Source organism: Miniopterus natalensis, chromosome 2 (assembly GCF_054644295.1).
Source record: "Miniopterus natalensis isolate mMinNat1 chromosome 2, mMinNat1.hap1, whole genome shotgun sequence".
Taxonomy (NCBI): Eukaryota; Metazoa; Chordata; class Mammalia; order Chiroptera; family Miniopteridae; genus Miniopterus; species Miniopterus natalensis.
The window spans coordinates 119,797,325-119,819,043 of record NC_142082.1 but is presented as its reverse complement, the minus strand read 5'-3'; the positions used below and the strand labels follow the sequence as shown (position 1 = coordinate 119,819,043).

At 34.2% G+C, this 21,719-nt stretch overlaps 1 protein-coding gene across 1 annotated transcript in view; it reads left to right on the top strand.

The window, feature by feature from the left end:
• PTPRQ (protein tyrosine phosphatase receptor type Q) overlaps nt 1-21,719 on the top strand; it is a 237,961-nt gene that overhangs the window by 53,378 nt on the left and 162,864 nt on the right. Inside the window, exons 23-27 of the mRNA XM_087814520.1 lie at nt 3,416-3,615; nt 4,760-5,009; nt 6,823-6,951; nt 9,790-9,936; nt 15,750-15,922. Of these exons, the coding sequence (XP_087670646.1) occupies nt 3,416-3,615; nt 4,760-5,009; nt 6,823-6,951; nt 9,790-9,936; nt 15,750-15,922 (899 nt within the window). The remainder of the gene's footprint in view (nt 1-3,415; nt 3,616-4,759; nt 5,010-6,822; nt 6,952-9,789; nt 9,937-15,749; nt 15,923-21,719) is intronic.

The following is a 21,719-nucleotide window of genomic DNA, read 5'->3' as shown; positions in this document are numbered from 1 at the left end:
CACATTTATATCCTGCATTTTCCTCTCTTGTTAACATCAAGTCATAAGAATTTACATGACATTAAATTTTTGGAAGTACGAATTTTTTTTAATCTTTTGACAGAACAAATTTTATTTCTAAATCATGTAAAGCCTCTCTTTGTCCATATCTCTCCACCTTCTTTCATTTATTTATTTTTAAATTTTTAACAGTTATCCTATTATCCATAACATGTAGTCATTACCAAACCAATTTAAAGACACCTCCATTTTTCTGGCGGCACAGAGGAAAAATCTTGAGGCCCTTACTGACTCTCTCTCACAGCACCCTCTATCAGCAGAGCCCGCCAGCACTACATTAAAATGTATTTTGAATCTCACGCCTGTTGCTAATCATTCTAATCTGTTATCTTTTCTTGCCTGAACAATTGAAAGTCCCTTCCTGGTTTTCTTGTTTGCAGTGTACCTGCCTACAGTTTACTGTCTCTGCAAGAGCTGTGTCATGTTTTGAAATACAAGCTAGACTGTGCTACTTCTGTCTTGTAGAATGGCTTCTGTGTCATTCAGAGTAAGACCCTAAATCCTCCCCACGGCCTTCAGTGTTCTGTACCTCTTTCCTCTCTGACTTCATCTCTTACCATTCTCCCCTCCTCCACTTACTGCAGCTACACCGACCTTCTTTTTGAAGTGTATATATTTCATACTTCTGCTGAGACAGTTTCTAGAGATATTAACTGTCTTGGTAAATTATGATTGAGAGAAACTAGAGAAACTCTAGGATGTAGTGAAAATAACCTTGGAATAGGTGTCTCACGGTTTCTCATTTGCTGTGTGTTCTTGGGCAAATTGCATAGTCACGTAATCCCTCTTGCTATATCTTTCCCTTATTTTTTGGTAACTAAAAAGGTAAAAATGTAATGTAAATCTAAATTTAATTAAGCCAGTGATCTCCATTTTTCCCCCTTAAATACCCCTGTTATTATTTATGCTACATAGAACCAAAATTTAAGCAAAATTTCCGTGCGTTTATTATTGTTTAATCAGAAGTAATTCCCCCCCCCCCGTGAATAAAAATACTGTTAGGGGGAGTGTACAAGTTAACCAGCTATACCATACTGAGTTAATATTCTATCCATTAGCACAAAAGCTCAACTTTTTTACTTCCATGTTGCATTATTTCAGGTAAAAAGAATTTATTTTGGTGTTACAATATTAAAAACATTTCTTTTGTCGTCATTCCCAACTTAGTGTATCCTTAAAAGTGCAGGAAAATACTTTTAAAATCTCTGTATTGAATTTATACAGTTGCCTTCTGGCTCAACAAATGTATGTTTTGTAAAGTGTACACTTTGAAAAGTTGTAAGTACTTTCACACACTTGTGTATTTATGCATATTACTAGTCTAGATATATCCTCAAAGTGTTGGAAGATGCTTATCTGAAAGATGAGATGACTTTGTAAACAGAATTTTTTGGTACTTCAATATTAAATCTTTTTACTTAGATCAAGATGGATAAATTCACCTCTAAAAATCTGGGATTTTGATACATAAAAGTTGAGAAGTAGAAACTAGAATATCTGACATAAGAAAAGACCTGCCAACTAAAAGAGCCAGAATTAGTCTTTAGACACCAAGAAGTCACAAAATGAAAACACACATACATTTACCTGAGATAAAATTAAAGCAAGCTAATAAAAATATCCTCTTTCTCACTAAATGTTGTTTAAGTGATGTAATTAATTTTTAAAATCTAATGTTCTGGGGTCTACTTTTATTCTGAAATCATGCTTTGTAATTTAATAAAAATTTGGTTACCTTATAAATTTAAATTTCTCTACACTTGAGTAGTCCCTTATGACTGTTAAGGCCCATTTGGAAATGTGTCATTGATATAGATACATATATATATCGAGATATATATATATATATGTATATATATGTATATGTGTATATATATATATATATATATATATACATCTCTCTCCCCCCTCCCTTCCACTCTCTCTGAAAAGCAATAGGAAAAATATTGGGTGGAGATTAAGAACAATAATAATAAAAAATTTTTAAAAAAATCTCATGCACAGTATAATGAATATAGACAACAATGTGTTACAATAATTGTCTAATGTGATAGAGATGCTGTCACTGGTGGTAATCATAATACAATATATAAATACATCAAATTAACACAATGTAAACCTTAAATTTACACACGGTTATGTCAATTATATTCAATTTTTAAAAAGGTTCATAAATTTTAATTCTTATAAATCCATAGCATCGGATATTTAACAACCTTTCCCTTTTGCAACATTGTATTTTATTCACCCCAAATAAGTGCAAGTGTTAAATCTTTAGTATCAGAAAGTAATTATATTGTCATTATTTTTATTAAGCTTTAATTAATTACATTGATCAGTTTCCCTTTATTAATGATTAATTACCCCCTTAAATTGATTTATTTTATTTTCTGTTAAAATGCAGTTGTCCTTAAGTCCTTCGTTTCTGTCATTCACATACAGCACTCTCTCCCAAGACCAAACTTTCTTATAATTTATGTGGCTTTCATTTGCAAATCATATTTTGGCATTCCTCTCTACAACGTGAACCTAAATTCTATTATTTGGTATCCTAATATTAGGCACCTCTACTTATCACTTATAATATTTTACCGCAAACATCTTGATTTGTTTTTATTTCTTTCAATAGTTACTTGTCATCTTTAATCAGTATTTTGAGGGATCTTGATTATTTACTCTACTTTGTCAGGTTTGCATAATTTGCCTTGAAATTAATGGGCATAATTTTCTTTCATTTGTCCTTATGTTTGCCTTATCCCAATTAAAATAGCATACAGATGATTATTATTGCAGATTATGAATATCTGATAACAAAGTATCATGAATTCTGATGAAAGCTAATTTTAGGGTGTATGAAACTAAAAATGCAATTACCACAACCAATTGAGTGGTATCCACTTTATTTAGATATAGTGTAGAAAATTTTTTTTGGTGCAAACAGTTGGATATTTGTTTCAGTCTATCACTTCTTCATTATCTAAGCAACCTATATAATTCCAAAATATTTCAAGAAGAGATTCACTTAAAAATTGTTTTATATATTCACAAACAATTATTAATTAAATTTTTCAGACATATTTGAAATAGTTTATCAGTGAATGTGTTGATCAAATAATCCTGGAGTAAAGCTTATTTGCCTCTTAACAGGACTTTATGGACCTAATTCCCAGTTATTTTAGGCAAAAGTTAATTAAATATATTTCAAAACATCTTACCCAAGTAGATTTTCTTCCAATGTATTGTATATTTAATTTTATATAACATGGGAAATGTAATATCCCAAAATTGTATAAATGGCAAACTAAATTTTATAACAGTACTTTTCCCTCCCTTTTATTCTCTCTCACTTCCTCAGCTCCAGGAAAAGTGGTGAACCTCACGGTTGAGGCCTTTAACTATTCAGCAGTAAACCTGATTTGGTACTTACCTCGGCAACCAAATGGCAAAATTACCAGTTTCAAGATTAGTGTCAAACATGCCAGAAGTGGGATCGTGGTGAAAGACGTCTCAATCAGAGTAGAGGACATTTTGACTGGGAAATTGCCAGAATGTAACGTAAGTATCATGGAACACTTTCTGTGTCTCAAGAATCTTAAGTAAACTTGTATCTTGAAGTTTTTGGTGTCTGGATACTATATATTTTGCCAAAGAATAGCTATTTGGTTACCTATACTTAGTATTAGGTTATTGTATCATGTTACACGCAATTGGCTCTATTCAAGGTGGAATAAGAGAAAAGGTTTGAGAATTCAAGAGTAAGATACCAGAATCGCTTGGGGAGCTCGGGAAAGTCTTCGAGATGGGAATAGCATTTGTGATAGGCCTTGGAGTAAGGATGGGTGGAAACTGAAGAGCACATTTTGGGCGAAGGGTACTTTATAAAGCTCTGAAGTAAGAAAGTACAGGCTATCACTAGAAAAAAGATGTGACAGGAAAGGTTGGTAGGGGAGTCATCAAGGCTAAGGTTGTGGAAGTAGATTTTTGTTGTTGTGCCTATCTTTGGTGATGAATTTGTTTCTCAAGTCATTGATAGGAGGTTCCCTGGAAGTACTGTAATAATGCTCTTCCAAAAATAATTTTGTTGATCTTTGTCATAATATTGATGGAGAAACAGTCAAACACAATTTTGTTTGTTTTAAATACTAAAAGTTTTACAAGCTTCAAATTCTTCTTTTTAGAATTAGGATACATTCTAATACACACACACACACACACACACACATGCACATACACTCACATACACAACAGATGCTTTATCTTTTGAGTGCTTATGAGAAAAAAATGATAGTAACAGTAAGTGACCTACTGTTGAAATTTCACAAACAGGGAAAAATATCATCTCTTTGGCTCTTACACCTTTAACATGAATTTAAAAATTCTTACTAATGATTTTGCTATAGTTTTACCTTTATTCTAAGCCACATGAAATCCTATTCCTAAGAAATATTAAGGTATAAAGACTGCAATATATATGCATATATATATCTTATATCTTATGTTCTAAAACTGTAGACATAAATGGGTATAATTCTAGCAAATTTTTCAGTGCTCGAATGGGTTAATTTGTTACAATCTTTACCAATCATACATGTATCACAAATTTAAGAATACTATTTATAATATAAAGGAAAAAGAAATATACTTCTCATGTCTACAAAGAGATAACACACATTTCTTTGATATTTATTTTGTCCACTAGGAGAATAATGAATCCTTTTTGTGGAGCACGACCAGCCCTGCCCCAGTCCCCAGCAGAGGCACACCTCCCTCCCGTCCCACATACTCATGGGGCACGCTGGCGCGGAGTAAAATGAGCTCTGTGTGGAGAGAGCCTATCAGTTTTGTAGTGACACATTTGAGACCTTATACAACGTATCTTTTTGAAGTTTCTGCTGTTACAACAGAAGCAGGTTATATTGATAGCACAATAGTCAGAACACCAGAATCAGGTATGGTTTCTCTGTGTGTGTGTGTGTTGGGGGGCCGGGGGGGGGGTGGTTAAATTACCTATAGAATGGTCTTTCATTTTTGGATACAGATCTTTTTGTTAAAATATTTCCTCCCTTTCAATAACTTTTCCCCCGCTAATAACAGATAATAGGCATCTCACCTGGAGCATTTTCAGTTTCAATGCTCTTTTATAACATAAGCATCTAGAAGGAGAAAGATTTGAAAGGATCCTTGAGTTAATGACTGTGATTCGAAGACCATCGTTTATTATTCTGTGATCTCAGCAATTACCCGCAATCATCTCTTCCCTTTTACACCTTCTATAATCACCTGTACCTTCTCTCACTGATACTGCTGTCAGCAAATATGAGGATAACACCTGCAGTAGCAGAATATCATGTGATCAGCATTTCAGTGTCAGATAAAACAGTAGTTAAAAAATATACCCGGTAGTATCCTCTTTGCCCCGCAGTTCCCTCATGTGAAAATTGGAGACTGTAACAGTATGTTCCTTATGGCAGTGGTGTTAGGACTTAATGACTATAATTAGATATTATTACTACTAAATTCAAAAAGTACACACTGCCTTAGCCAGTTTGGCCCAGTGTTTGCAGCATTGGCCGTGGACTGAAGGGTCCCGGGTTTGATTCCAGCCACGGGCAGATACCTCAGTTGTAGGCTCGATCCCTGTCCCAGTTGGGGCGAATGCGGGAGGCAACCAATAGATGTGTCTCTCTCACATCGATGTTTCTCTTTCTCTCTCTCCCTTCCACTCTCTCTGAAAAGCAATTGAAAAAATATCCTCACATGAGGATTAAAAAAAAAGTGCATACAATTTCTAGGCATGAGAATATATATTTAATTATAGTATTATGGATATATATGTAAATTTATGTAGATACTGACATAATGCCATACTAAATATATAGTATCAGGCATTCAGCTGTGATCGGTAATATTTGAGGTTACTGGAAATTAGTACTGGTAGGGTAATTTCACTAAGGCATAATTTTTTTTTTTTTCTGGTGACATAGGTTTTAGTTTCATCATTTCATTACATTTAAACTTTAAGTTTTCCTTGATTTAAATAACCATCTTTGAGTCATAGCATTTTCTTCCATACCCCTTACTTATAGAATAAAAAAAAATTTCATGAGAGTCACACAAAGTAAGATTTAGTAGACAAGAAATTTGTTTTGGAAAAAAAATTTGAAATTTTTTATTTCAACTAAAAGAATGGATAAAGGTAGAGACACATCTATGAAAACTTACTATTTTAAATTATTATTTTTATGTGTTGCCAATGTTACATTAGTACCTTGTAACTATAGCTTATAAATTTCCTCTCAGAACCAAATAAAAATATTGATACAAAAGGTAAAGATCCTTGCCAATAGATTCTGAAGGCTGAGCTATCTCCTTGACCCTTTTACCTGTGTCCACCAGGGGGTGAATGTTTATCAAGCCAGATACCCAGGCCTGTTGAATGCAGTATATATATGTATGTGTAAATGTTTCAGGACAGTGTAACTCTACACTGAACTATAAAGGAATAAAACTTATATACAGCATTAAATAAAACTAGTAATTGTTGCAAATAAGTTCATCTTCTGATCCTGCATGTCTTATTCAAATCCTTCAATTTATTCTATTTACCCTTTTTCTAAGTTAAGAAAACCCTTTGCTGAAATTGTGATATTTTATTTTGCTTCTGACTTTATGTTTTATTATGTGTATTTAATAAGGTAATTAAATATTTTAAATATATATCTGTTCTGGTATTTATTCATTTTCCCCATATGATTATTTTAGTGCCTGAGGGGCCGCCACAGAACTGTATAACCGGCAACATTACAGGAAAGTCCTTTTCAATTTCATGTGACCCACCGACGACAGTGACAGGGAAATTTAGTTATAGAGTTGAGTTATATGGACCATCAGGTAAGTCTTAATTGGTTTTGTGTTTATCTTTTAGAGTAAGAATTATATAAAATATGTTACTGGTGTCAAATTTTTTAAAGTATCAAAGTCCTTTTTAAAAGACCCTGTAACTGAAGCAAATAATTGAAAAGTAATAAAGAAAGTGAAGCTATTTGAACTTTTTTTTTTAAACCATAAATTAAATATAAGGATGGCAAAACACTATCCGTGTTCCATATTTGATGAGGAAGAGCTGAAAGAGCTAGTGATAACCCCTTATGAAGAGACGCGTTAGAGGAGATATATGTCTTCAAATATTTGAACAAGAGGAACTTATTCTGATGACAAATATATTTATGAAGAAAAATTGACTCAGGTTATACTAAATCAGATTTCTGCTTAGAAGAGGAAGCTATTTCTAATAATTAGAGCTCTATGAAAATAATATGGGCAGCTTTATGAGGTGTCAAGTTCTCCATCTTAATGAGCAAGGAAAACTTGAACATCCACTTGTCAGAGATATTTTGAGGGGTTCAGATACTAAGTTATTGCCAGTTAATTAAGTAAAACTTAAAAAAATGTTTCCTAATCTGAGATCTCATGGTTCTACAAAAGAAATTAAATTCAAATAATACTGAAATAACATAAACTCACATATTATCATTTATTTGGAAGAATGAAAAAATGGAGAGTTCCAAATTATTCATTTTGAAACTGTTATGAATCTAATGAATCGTATGAGTAACCTTTATTTTTCATCCGTAAGTACCTATGCTCTTAAAATTCTGAAATATTTGCTGTTTTTTTAAAAAAAGGTAGTCTTTCTTCTCCCTCCAACCCTCTCTCCCTCCTGCATACACAGAAACAAACTTCATACACTTTTTCTATCTGGTATTATTTTGCAAAACATTGACAAGGTAATCTCTCATCTGTAAGACTGATAAATCAAGTAAGATGCATTTAGTAACTATTACATTTAACAACATGGAAGTCATTAACAATTTTGACAAGAGCAGTTATGATGAAGTACGGGGTAAATGCCTGATTGGGATGGATTTGAGAGAAAGTGGGAGAAGAACATTGGAGCAGTGGGTAACAGACAACTCTTGAGTTTTGCTACAAAGTGAAGCAATGAAGGAGTCAGAGAGTGGGGTTGGGGGTAAGCAGAGTTAACGGGTTTATTTTCAGAAGGAACAAATAATGCTTGTTTGTTGGCTGATGTGAATGAAGAAAGAAAGGAAAAATTAATGATATAAAAAAGGCAAGAATTACTGGAAAGATGTCTCTGTATAGGCAGAGATATTTTGCTTAAATGTAAGGATTGGTTTGAGATAAGAATACACATCGTTTGCCCATAGTGACAGACTAAGGCAGAGTATTTTGGTACAGAGGCTGTTAAATACTTAATATTTTTGGTGGGAGCCTATGGCAGATCTTTTCTGATTAATTCTTTTAATGGAATGAGAAGCAAGACTATCAACTGGGAGTGATGATGGAGCAGAAAGAGGTCTGAAGTCTGAGGAGGGAATAGAAAGCATAAAATAATCACCTGGAAGAGCTGAGGGTGATTAGACGGGGAATTGAGTAAGGTGCTAAGCACCATTAAGGGCTCATTGGAGATGTGGTAATGAATAAAGTGACATCATTCAGAGTGACTTTGTGTTTTCCTCCAGCTCCCTTCAACAAGAGAAGGGCAAGGGAATGCAAGGCTTATGTAAGGCAGTGATTATAATTGACAGTGACATTGAGGAAATCAAGTAGTGAGGGACCAAACAAAATAAAGTAGAAGAGGTGGTTAATGTCAATGGATTGGAGGTCCCAGTGGACTCAAAGAATTGTTGGTTCAGGGTTCTTGAGTAAGTGAACGGGAGAATGGTCAGAGAGAGTTGAATGAAATTGAGATTATGGGGGATTTGCAATTATTGGTAATGGCAATAACCAAGTTATGACCATGAGAGAGTGATTGAGATAGAGTGGAACACTAGATTATTTAAAAAGAGCTGAAAGTAGTTTAAGGATTGTTTCTAGGGATATTGAAATCGCCACAAATTAAGATGTTAGCATTGAACAAAGTGACAATGAAGTAGTAGCTACTCTATTCAGAATGAGGATGAGTGACCCTGGGGTTAGAAGGTCGCTACAACAATGAGGGCTAGTGGATGTCATTATGACGTGAGATTTAATGCTGTGGGCTCTATATGGAGGGAACTAGAATGGTCTATGGCAGGGTAATGAGCAGCAAGAAGAACACTTAGCATACCCGAAGACCTAGTCATGTGAGGGCTGTGGGGAAAAACAGACCACCAACATTGGAGTGGCTGAGGGGAACAGAGGTGGGCCTCTTATGGGGCAGTCAGGTTTCAGCTGGAACAAGAAGGTGAAAGAACTGTTCATTGGTAAAGTTGAGGATTTAAAGAATTCTGATGCTGGACTATTTAAGGAATTTTTTTCAGAAGCTAAATTAAAAATATTTTCTAAATAAATTTTTCTGTAAGTGAAAATGAGAATATTTAGCACTTTAATTGACTAAATTCGAGTATAAAATACTGTGACTGTTTTTATACTGGTAAAATCTAATGTATTTCTTTTAAATATGTCAAAAATAACATGGCAATTGAACTTTATAATTTAATAAAAGTCATTTTAAACACTGGAAGATTTTCATGTTATTTCTGTTATTTTAATTAATGTCAATACACTATTAAACTAAAGGTTTAAAATAAATTTACCTTAAAAATTGTATTAGCAAACAGTACACAGGTTAGCACTTTAATTGCTGTCCTTACTCTGTACTCAGATGTGAGAATGATTACATGCTTGATGAGGAAATAATCCACAGGTATCTTTTACTTTTTGCAGGTCGGATTTTAGATAACAGCACAAAAGACCTTAAGTTTGCATTCACTAACCTAACACCATTTACAATGTATGATGTCTACGTTGCGGCTGAAACCAGTGCAGGGATTGGGCCCAAATCAAATATTTCAGTATTCACTCCCCCAGAAGGTAAGAGCATCTCCTGCAGCATGTTAATGAGATGTTTTTGCTCTTCTCGTGAATTTTATTACATTGGTTAAACATTATATTAGAAGCTGTTCTGCTTACTTAATTCATGCTGTTTCTTTATTAGATGACTACCTAGTACATTCTGAACCCATATTCCTCAGAACATTAAACCCATAACATGATTCATAATAAGAGAGACCAAAGGTCAAGCATGGTTAGGAAATACTACTTGCAGTAACAAACCTGCTAGAGGTTCACAATGAATATTGGCAAAACCTCAAGAAATCTTAAACAAACAAATACATTTAACATTGTTTAACTGACATTATTTGATTTACAATATATATTTTTTCACAGACTAATGTTCAGAGGAATGTATATATCCCCAATGCCTATAACAAAATATGTTTATAATGAAAAGGGTATTTTAAGCAAGTAAGGGATCCTAGAGGGTGTATAATACAAACTTACAAGCATCTACTGAAATTATTAAAACAATATTTCTCCTAATGAAACATTTTATTTGTATCTATTAAATGTCACAGTTTTAGGTGAAATACAGTGTTTAAAAATGTTACCATATTATTTTATAGCATATTTTTTTGGCTTACAACAAATTTACTAAATTTAGTGATTGTAATTGCTGAAAAGAATATAATAATTTTTTGCAACCACATTAACACTTGAAAAATTTTATGGATTTTGTTTGTGTGATAGCTAACATACAGTACTTTATAAATTAAATGCATATATGTGTGAACATGCAAACACACAGGAGTGGGCATGCATTCATCAGATATATCCATTCAAGTATTTGACCATTAGAGGGCAGCAGCTAGTAGAGAATTTTGTATATCTCCCCTTCAAAAATCAGTTCAACCTTGATGATATTTTATTGTTTAAAGTACATAAAAATTATGCTTTATATCACTTTCGAATGAAAATGCTAATGTGTATATAGTTTCAATACACAGGTTGAGAAAGAGATGCATATGCATAAGGAAAATGTTCTCATTTTTTTCCTATTAAATTTTTTCCTCTGTGTTTCAGAAGAGTCTTGGCTTTATATGCCTTCTCCACCTTAATTTTTCCCAGTCTCCACCTAAAACTGCCCTTAAGCATTTCCAAGAAAGCTAAACAGATTTATGGATAGCTGTCAAGCACTGCCTGGTGACCTGGCCCTCATCAGACTAGAGTGCTTGAGTTTGGTCACAACAGCATTTTCTCAACCAACCTAATTGACCAACTAATTTCCATTCTTATGTTATACAATTAAATAAATTTAAAATTTTTGCCTTCTTTCAAGTCAAGCCAATTTTGGTGTTTCTATTGTGTTATTGTCATCATTCTTGGCCTACAGCACTTGACAGAAATAGAGAGGTAGATGAAACATTGCCACATACAGTGCCATGTTATTTATTTGAATATCATTTAAACATTCATTTTTTAATTTCTGAATTCTTATTCATAAAATAATAAGTACAATTTTAAGGACATTGTTCAATATATTTCATATGGGTTATTTTTCACACCAATTTTGGGAAATGATTCGATTTGCCCTGTATAACAAGCAGTTTATCCGGAGTTTTACCTTAGTATCTTCTTGAGCTACTCCCCAAATAGGCCACACCCGGTTGGCTCTCAGGCATGCCCATTAGCAACAGGTGGACTCCAGGAAGGGCAGGAATGACAGGCTTCTTACCCCTGCATGCCCGCCTTCCTCCCTGGGGTTCTTGGGGGATAGTTCAACCTTAGGAAGGGCTTCCCTGGAATACTCTCAAGATACAGTGAATGTAGCTTTCTACTTCTGACAATGCTAATGAATCTGGTCCCACTAATTAAACTCTGTAATACAAGAATCTTTAAACTATATGAGAATACTCTAATAACTCATAAGGACTGTGTTCTTTCAATTATACTTGATATGATCTTTTTTCATTTATTAATACAACAGAGAATGGATTTTAAGGTTACTCAATTAAGCTTACTCAATTTATTTTCTTCTCCATATTTAACAATAGATTATAGTCTATTTAAAAATTTATTAGGATAGACTTTTAAATTAATGTCTTATAAAATAACTGGGGTTCTGACAAATCTCCAGATATTCATAGAAAAATGTTGAATTTGCCTCTTATAGAATATAATATCTGCTATTACATTACAGTGGGGCTGATTTCATTATCATAGAGAATGTTTTATGGTCCATAGTTTACTTTGATTTCAAAGAAAAATCAATGTCATGTTGTTATAGCAGTTCTTCTATACATTTCATAAGATTCCTACATTTGTTTAATATTTTACTGAACAGGCTTTTACATAAGCATGAAAAAGAGATGATTTTTAGAAAATAATTGATCATTTAATAATCTCCACTGTTACAAAATGCCATAGAGTTCCCCATTCCAAAATGAGACAGTGCTGCTGAATGTAATATAAGCAACAGCATTTTCTTATTATTTGTATGGGGATTAAAAAATCTTAAGTAAACTTTGTTGCTTCAATATCTCCTAATAAATTTTCTGTTGCTAGTGTCAAGTATCTTTTTTTTTTTAAATCCTCACCTGAGGATATTTCTTCCATTGCTTTTCAGAGAGGGTGGATGGGAGAGAGAGAGAGGGAGAGAGAAACATCGATGTGAGAGGGACTCATGGATTGGTTGCCTCCCGCATGCATACCAACCGGGGCCAGGCATGGAGCCTGCAACCGAGGTATGTGCCCTTGGCCGAAATCAAACCTGGGGCCCTTAAGTCCAAGTGCCAATGCTCTAACCACTGAGCCAAACCAGCCAGGGCTAGTGTCACATATCTTGTAAGGATTTTAACATCGTTTCTTAAAAATAAACCAAGTATTGAAAGCCATACTTACTTCCCCATAAGTAGGCTATAGAATTGAAGCCTTTTGTCTGCAGGGATTTCAACTTGCTACATTCTACAAATGATTGGAAACCTTTTGTAGGGAAATTACTGAGAGACTGTAAACTTTGTGTTTTTTGGAATTCTCAGTGACTTATTTTTCAATATATTATTTTCACAATACACTTCTAATGGAAATTTGATTTGTTCCATAATGGTAAAAATTATTTTAATGTATTTTCTTTTTCACAGTGTCATTTGTCTCAATTTTATTTTTTCTAACAGTTTTTTATTTGAAAATTTAAGATCATTTGGAATATTTTTTTACCCGTCATATGTCTACTCTGATTCTCATTTACTAGTAAAATTTATAGATGTATTGACTTGAGAATGAGTTTTAGGTAGATCCTGTAGATAACATCTTCAAAATTGATGCTGAACTATGAATAATTGCCTTGTGTGTTTGATTTTCTTTAGTTAATTTGGTATCAATATTAAAGGAGTTTGATCTAATCCACACTTCTCTTGTTTCCCTATAAGAATTTGTGGTGTAACAGATCAAATATCTTTCTAAAGACAAGACACAATGCTGTCTGCTTCATTTCTTTTATCTCCTAAGCTTTTTCTTCTTTTACAAGAAAAAAAAAGAGATAGATATACAGTCATTCTTATATAGGTTTGGGATATTTTTTTAAGGTAATATAGAACCATTTAATTTTTACTTGAATCATAATTTTAGGCATCAGCATCATGGGGCAATACTTACTATGTTATATTAAAAAAATCTTAAAAATTAGAAGATGAAGAAACTGCTACAATTCTTAAGTTTGGCTAAATAAGAGATAGAAAAATATGTATATTTTTCTGTTGTACTCGGTAGTTTGGGGTATCCCACTACATTTATGTGTTACATCAAATGGAACTGACTGTTACATCAAATCTCACTTATTTTCTAGGCGGCAGGGTTTAGCCACCTGATTAGTCCGATCAATGTAGTCATTAAATTGGCTTCTTAGGTCAAGATTCTACATGAGTTCAAGTTAAATAGAAAAATGACCTATCTTTTCTATGAATATGCTTTGCAATAGTGGCTAAGGCTTTGTCTACATAGCAACTCCCAAATGCATTGTGAAGGAAAGGTGGAATGGGAGCCTTGCTAATTAAATGGCCGAGTTGTTTTCACACTACATAGACAATTGGAAAGTGTCTCCACCCTTGAAAAATGGGTATTGGTAAATATGACAGTAGAAACATAAGCTTCTGGGGACAATATATGTTAATGAAGTAAAAAGGGTACCAGAGGTGACTTGTGCAAAATGTTTTATCTGTCTTATTTCTCCCTCTGTTGTCAGGAGCCTAGAGCAGTGACCGTGTGATGAGTGCTCTGTTGAAAGATGAATGATTGAGTGACTGTGGGGTCTTAGCCTAGAACTTTTCCTCCCTCCTTCAAAAGACTAAAAGTTTTTCTTCAGATTAGAATTCCTGTGGGACATCAATCTGAAGAGTTATCTTCTATAGAGATATACCAAAATGTTTTTAGAAAAGATGCAAAGAATTAGAAAATTACAGGTGTACAGCCATGTGGTGCTTATCTCCCAGCTTTGAGCACAGGTTTTACCTACTGGACACTAGAATCTTGACTGCAATAGTCAAATAATATGCTCTTCAGCAAGAATAACTCATTCACCCATCAAGCCATTAACCATTCAAAAAACATTTAGAAATATTTATTGTAATACAATATCTAGATGGCTTTTTAAAATGGTTATGTCATAGAGACAAAGAAAAAACTCTTACTATATTGGATAAAAACTCCATACAGTTTACTACATGGTTAATTTAAGCATAATTCTGTTCACTAATTATAAATAATATTTATGGGAGTTGTGACATTAATTTTCAATTCCTTTATGTTATCTAAAAGGAAACAGTATCACTTTCCGATTATACTATACCCCCACCCCCAAGGTGTCTCTCTTCTAAGTGAAATTTGCTAACCTTTTACTAATGTGAAATACTTCAGCTTAGGAAAATGAATTTAATGTGTTACCATATCCTGATTATAAGGGACAATATTTTTATGTCATATTTTTTCTTTCTTGAACCAATACTTTATAAAGTCTCTTGAATCATTTGTTCCTTATAGGAACCTTGCATAGTAATAGGAGTGATATAATTACACCCATTTTATAGGTCAGGAAACTGAGGATGGAGGGGGGAATTGGCTATCCATAGTCACACATTGAGCTATTAAAAAAAAAAAAAAAAAAAAAAAGGGCAAAAGTCCCGGGCAGGTTTGTTGTTGATCCATTACTCCTTCGGAACTGGGGGGTTTCCTAGATGTCACTCTTGGTGACTTTATGTTTAGAATTTGTTTAAGTATTTGGTGCTTTGTCTTAAACCAATTATTAGTTTGTCCCTGTTTTTCTTTACTGCAAAGTGTAAGGGTGCCTGAAATTTGAGACTCATGTAATTAATTTGTAAAATCAGCAGATAATAACTTTTCAAACAATCTCATGTAATAAATTAAAAGGTAGCTTAATTGAATTTACCAACTACATTTCATTGTATTCCAAGTCTTCTTGATATTATTTTTTGATATGTTGTTATAATTTTTATAAAGCTTTCAAGGTTTCTACTGTGCATTAATCATCCAGAAACAGCTTCTTCTGGGAAGTTATTTTTATTAGTGAAAGTGTTCAAACAAATGTTATGACATTTCGATTTGGAGAAATTATTCCATGTTATCCTATTTTTTATTTTCATTTTTGAGAACAGTGTGTAGAAATTTAACTTTAAATACCCATGTATTTAAAGAGTCTTATAGTAAATTAGTAAATTGTTGTCATCTGTTTTCTAGAAGAATTTCTTACAGATTTTAATCATGAGTTAAGAATTTGGAAAATATTTGAAAATTTGAAAATGTATTTAAAATTTTCCCCTTATTTTTATTTTTAGTTCCAAGTGCAGTAGTTGACTTACAGCTTGCAGAAGTAGAAGCCACACAAATAAGAATTACTTGGAAGAAACCACGACAGCCAAATGGGATCATTAACCAGTACCGAGTGAAAGTGCTAGTTTCAGAGACTGGAGTGATTTTGGAAAATACTTTGCTCACGGGAAAAGATGAGGTACTGCACTTTTCTTTTACATTTTGGTGAGCTCTTTCTACTTGGCCCTGGCACTGATAACTTGGAAGATTTTCCAGCACTCAAACAAAATACTTGAAACGCTTTAGAGTAGAATGTGAAGTAAATTCCGGCCGTGTTGGTAGTCAGGCTGGATCATATTTCATTTTAGGACATATATTATTAGTTAAATGCTGGTATTCTTTTTCAGCATATGAAAAATGTTAATTGAGCAATTAAGCAGGCAAAAGGTGCTCCCATATGTGAATGTTATTATGGTAATTCTGTTAATGAATTGTTTAGAAACTCCCATTATGATCTAAATAATCCTACTAAGGTTTTGCTTGCAGTTGGAACAGTTGCCAATGAAAGGTACAGTAATTTTAGTAGCTGTTGTTGACAAATTATTATGTCTTTTTAGTTTTAGGAAGGTAAATGTGTCAGAGCTGCCTTATTAGAAAAAGTACATTTTATTGAAGAAATCAAATAACTAAATTAAATAAATTAAATCATTTTCTAGATATAAAATAAGAGGACAGTGTTTTTGCTTCTGGTCCCATTGGAAGTCTTTTCCCCCCTTTGTTTTATTAGGAAGCACAGGCAACAATGATTTCCCTTCACTGTTTTTATTCACCTCACCCAGCCAGCTTTTCACCTGTGAGGACCTCTCAGCCTCCAGACTTGTAAAATCTAGATTTTTTAAATTTAATTTATTGGGGTCACATTGGTTCATAAAACCATATAGGTTTCAAGAGTAAACTCAGTGAAACATCGTCTGCGCACTGCTTCCAGGGCGCACGAAGGATCAATGGATTTAGGACCAGTGAGTTCAGCTGGAGGACTAGCTTGGAGGCACTGCCTCGCGGTTACTCAGCAGCTGGCGTCCACTGATTTCGTTCAAATCACTGCTGCTTCTAATTGTGCTGTTATTTTCCCACATATGTTATTCACTCTATTTCTAGCCCCAGCCTTCCTCTGTTTCTGGCATCTATATGAAAGTTGACCCTACTAGCTGCTCAATGCACTCTGGCCACCCAGGACTTATTACTCAAGTTGTTCACCATCTCCAGACTGGGGTGAAATTTTAATCCTACGTTGGCTCCTTTCTTCTGTGAAAAGGTGTTGAGTTGTGTTTTCTCTGATGCTCAGGTAAAGGGCAAAAGCTCAACCCTTTACTCCCGCTGTGAAGATCTTAAATTAGATACATAGCTCTTTCAGAATTAGGTGACAGGTTTCCCACACTTATTTTTCTCTTGAAATGAAGAGGTTCTAGAGAGGCTTCTTTGTAATTTTGCTTCTGTCTATATGATCTACAGTACTTGCAACACAGTAGAGAGAACATGAGCTTTGGAACCATACAAATCTGGGTTTGGTCGCTTACTGGGCTGTATAGCAGAGTGGTTAAGAGCTTGGGCCTAAGAGACAGAATACTTGGGTTTAAACCTTGGTTTTGCCTTTACTGATGATTTAACACTGGGGAAGTTGGCTGGCATCTCTGAACTTCAGTTTCCTCGTCTCTAAGGTAGGGATTATAAGAGTCCCTAAAACCAAAGGTTGATAATAAGGATTTTATGGGTTAATGTATGTAAAGAACTTAGAACTCTAGTTGGCATGTAGTGCTGTACTAAATAATGGTGACCTATTGTGATTATTTTTTAGCAAAGATTTTTCTTTTTAAAAATCTTTTTAAGTTTTTAATTACAGTTAACATACAATGTTATGTGAGCTTCAAGTACACAACATAGTGATTAGACATTTATTTAACATATGAAATGATCACCAGTAAGTCTAGTACTCATCTGACACACCGTACATGGTTATTACAGTGTTATTGACTATCCTCTGTGCCATATTTTACATCCCTATGTCTGAGGCTCTAAATTCAAATGGACCAGGATCCTAGCCCTGGCTCTTCACTGTTCTAGGTCTATGAACTTGTACAAATCAACTTTTGGAGACTTGGTGCCCTTATTTTTAAAGCAGTGCTTATATAGCCACCGCATAGAGTGAGGAATACATAAGATAACAGATAAAACCCAGGCTTAGTGTATTAATTTATTATCGTTTTCCTTGACCTTGGTACCTGTCTTAGGATAAGGACTCTTTTCTTCCATTCACTCTTTTTTTAAAGTTTTATTTTCAGTTATAATTGAAGTACGATATTATATTAGTCTCAGGTGTACAACCCAGTGATTAGATATTTGTATAACTTACAAAGTGACCATACTGATAAATCTAGTACCCATCTAACATCATACATAGTTATTACAATATTATTAACTATTTTTCCCTACGCTATACTTGACATCCCCATGACCATTCTGTAACTACCAATTTGGACTTCCTGATCCCCTCAGCTTTTTCACCTATTTCCCCCAACCCCCTCCCATCTGACAACCATCAAAATGTTCTCTGTATCTATTAGTCTGTTTCTGGTCTGCTTGTTCATTTATTTTGTTCTTTAGATTCCTCATATGTGGTATTTGTCTTCCTCTGCTGACCTATTTCACTCAGCATAATACCCTCTAGGTCCATCCATATTGCAGATGAAAAGATTTCATTCTTTTTTTTATTGTTGAATCATATTCTATTGTATATATGCACCACTTCTTCTTTATCCATTCATCTGTTGATGGACCCTTAAGCTGCTTTTATATCTTGGCTATTGTAAATAATGCTGCAATGAACATATGGATGCATATGTCTTTTCAATTTGGTGGTTTTGGTTTCTTCAGATATATACCCAGAAGCAAATTGCTGGGTCCTTCTTTATCTCTTATTTTAAAGTCTATTTTGTCTAGTATAAGTATTGCTACCCCAGCTTTTTTATTTTTTCCTTTCCATTTTTATGAAATATCTTTTTCTATGTCTTTACTTTCAGTCTGAAGTGAGTCTCTTGTAGATAGCATTTGTAAGAGTTTTGTTATCCATTCAGCCATCCTGTATTCACTCTTAAATTTTTTCAAAAGTATAGTCTTCACACCCCCTCCCAAGAATTCTTTAAATCCTTGAAATCTTGTTAGAAGTCACCAGTGTTCTCCAAATTGTCAAATAAGTGGTTATATATTTTTAACAGCCCTCATCTTTCTATCTCCTCCAAATCCATCCCTCTGCCTCCCTACTCCTACCTTTGACATAACTATTTGCTCCTAATACTTCCTCCACTTTTATGCACTGTCACTTTGCAAAATTTTGCCTTTATGCAATGAACAATGAAGAAAATAAAAAAGCTAGTTCTTTTACAATTGTCTCCATCTTCATAAAGGTATTCTGAAGGTTTCTGTTTTCAGCCATCTCATTACACTTTCTTTTGATGATCTCCCAGTTTTGATCTCTGCTTTCTATTTGCATGACTCTCTTGCTTTGCTTTCCACAATGATCTCCAACACTCTGCATTCCTAATTACAACCATTTGTGGGAAGGATCTTCTAGGGCTCATTGAATCTAAACTCATCTACTCCATTAAGCAAAACAAAAATCTTTTTTGGGGTAATAGCATCTGGTTTACAATCAGAAGGAAAGCAGTTGAATGAGATACAGATACTAGACAGAGATCCTGGGACAGTGATGAGGACCTGTGGATATTTCCACAGGACACACATGAAGAAAGTGTGTCAGACAATACTTTTGGGGTGCCAAGAACAAGGCCTGAAGAGAAGCTGACTTAAAGCCTAGATACCAAATAATAGGCTTAGAACCCCCTTACCCCTTGGACTGGGCACAACACAGAGCCTTGACCTGAAGGTCATTGTATTAGAGTTCAGAAGGCTTTTGTGGCATTTTTATATACCTTATATAAGGTTTCTCTTTTTGGATAATGGCACCATTATCTTCCCTGTCATGAAGGCTTGAAACCTTCGGATTAGCTCAGACTTTTGTTATACTTAGCATTCAATAGCCATTTACTGCTAAGGCCATTTATTTCTGCCTCCAGAGTGTGACCATCAGTCATCAGTATTTCATCCCTGTGTCCCCACCCCAGCTCAGAATTGCATAGTCTCTTGCCTAGACTGTTGTTAGCTCACTACGTTAGTTTTCCATTGTTGTATAACAATTTGCCGCAAGTTTAAAACAACTCACATTTACCATCTCACGGTTTATGTGGATCAAGAGTCCAGACAGCTTAGATGGGTTCTCCGCTTAGGGTTTTACAAGGCTTCAGTCAAGAGGCTGACTGTGTTGTGTTCTCATCTGGAGACTTGACTAGGGAAGAATTCTCATCAGTCATGGTTTCCAGGCCCTTCTTATTATTGATTATGCTCCTGTATATATTTCCCTGTTTGTTAATGAGCCTCTTACTTGTCTGAACACAATATTCCATATGTAGTTTTACTAGAACCAAATTGGACATAATTATTTTCTCCTTTGGTGTAGATTTCCTACTTCTCAATGCAAAGAACAAAATTAATTACTTTGGGGGACTCATTCTACTGAGACTGAAGTCTGAAGTACCCTAAAGTCATCTCTCTCCTTGGACTGCTCTTTAGTTGAATTTCACACTCAGATCTCATTTCATACTTGTTCTTCTAGTACAACTCTGGGACATTTTTTCCCAAAAGACACCATCTTGTCATCTAGTATTACAAACTTCTGAGATTCTACAGATAAAATTTTTTTCATCCCGCGTATTTCTCAGGTTTATCCATGTTTGTCACTGGTGAACATGAGAAGAGATTCAGCTAAATTGTGGCCAGTTGCTATGGAATGAGGCTGAGGACAGGACTCAGTAGCAGTCAGGAATGCTTGAGACAAGTTTACTCTGTTGAGCATTAGGAACATAAACAAAATCAAACCTTAAGGATTTTTTCACCCAAATAATGTGCAGAATGATACAGTATCCGTTAGGAGGTGTCCAAGCATATGCTGATTGCAAATTTTTCTTTTTATCATTGCTTGATAATAGAGGACATAAATCATGTTATAGTCTATAATAAAATATAGAAGCATTTCTTAAGAATAAATCTAAATTTTCATTAATTTAACTCAGCATACTTCTAACGAGGCTAAATTGATACATATAATTTCAGGTCATATATATATATATATATATATATATATATATTTAGGGTTTGTTTTAAATAAAATCAGATTAACTATAATGAAGATTATTACATGAAGAATGAAGTTGGTTTACTCAGGTGGTTTTGGAATTTAACTCTAATGACTCCTAATTCTTTCACAAAAATTCCAAAGATTCCTGGGTAGCTTATGAGGGGCCTTTCATGTTGATGAATTGTGACATTCCCTGACTCAGTCGCTCTCAGCTGGGGCTGACTTTGCTCTCCAGGAGGCATTCAGCAATCTCTGAAGACACTTTTGTTGTCACAGCTAGGACGATGCTTCTAGTGAGTAGAGACCAGGGATGCTGCTAAACTTCCCACAGTGCACACAACAGGTCCCTACAAGAAAAAATTATCTAACACAGAACGTCAGTAGTGCTGAGGGTGAGACCCTGGACCAACTCAATGAGTCCCAAACTTTTAGAAGTTGCAATGGATCTTCCCCCCTTTTTTTTTTCTTTATTTCTACCTCTGATTTTCTCTGCCCCTTTCCGTTATTCCTAAGTTCTGATTCTTTGCCATCATTTTTGCTCTTAAATTTTTTTCTTTTTCATCTTTTAAAAAACCTGATTAATATCTAATGCTTTTTTTTTTATACAGGCAAAATATGAGAAATGTCATGACATGGCACACTTTGTGATAATTAGTAAAGTTCTGGACTGTTATGAACTCAATGTTCAAATCACTGCCCAAGATAAGGAGGGTCTTTCCAATGAATACCAGAATTTAGGAGAATTTCA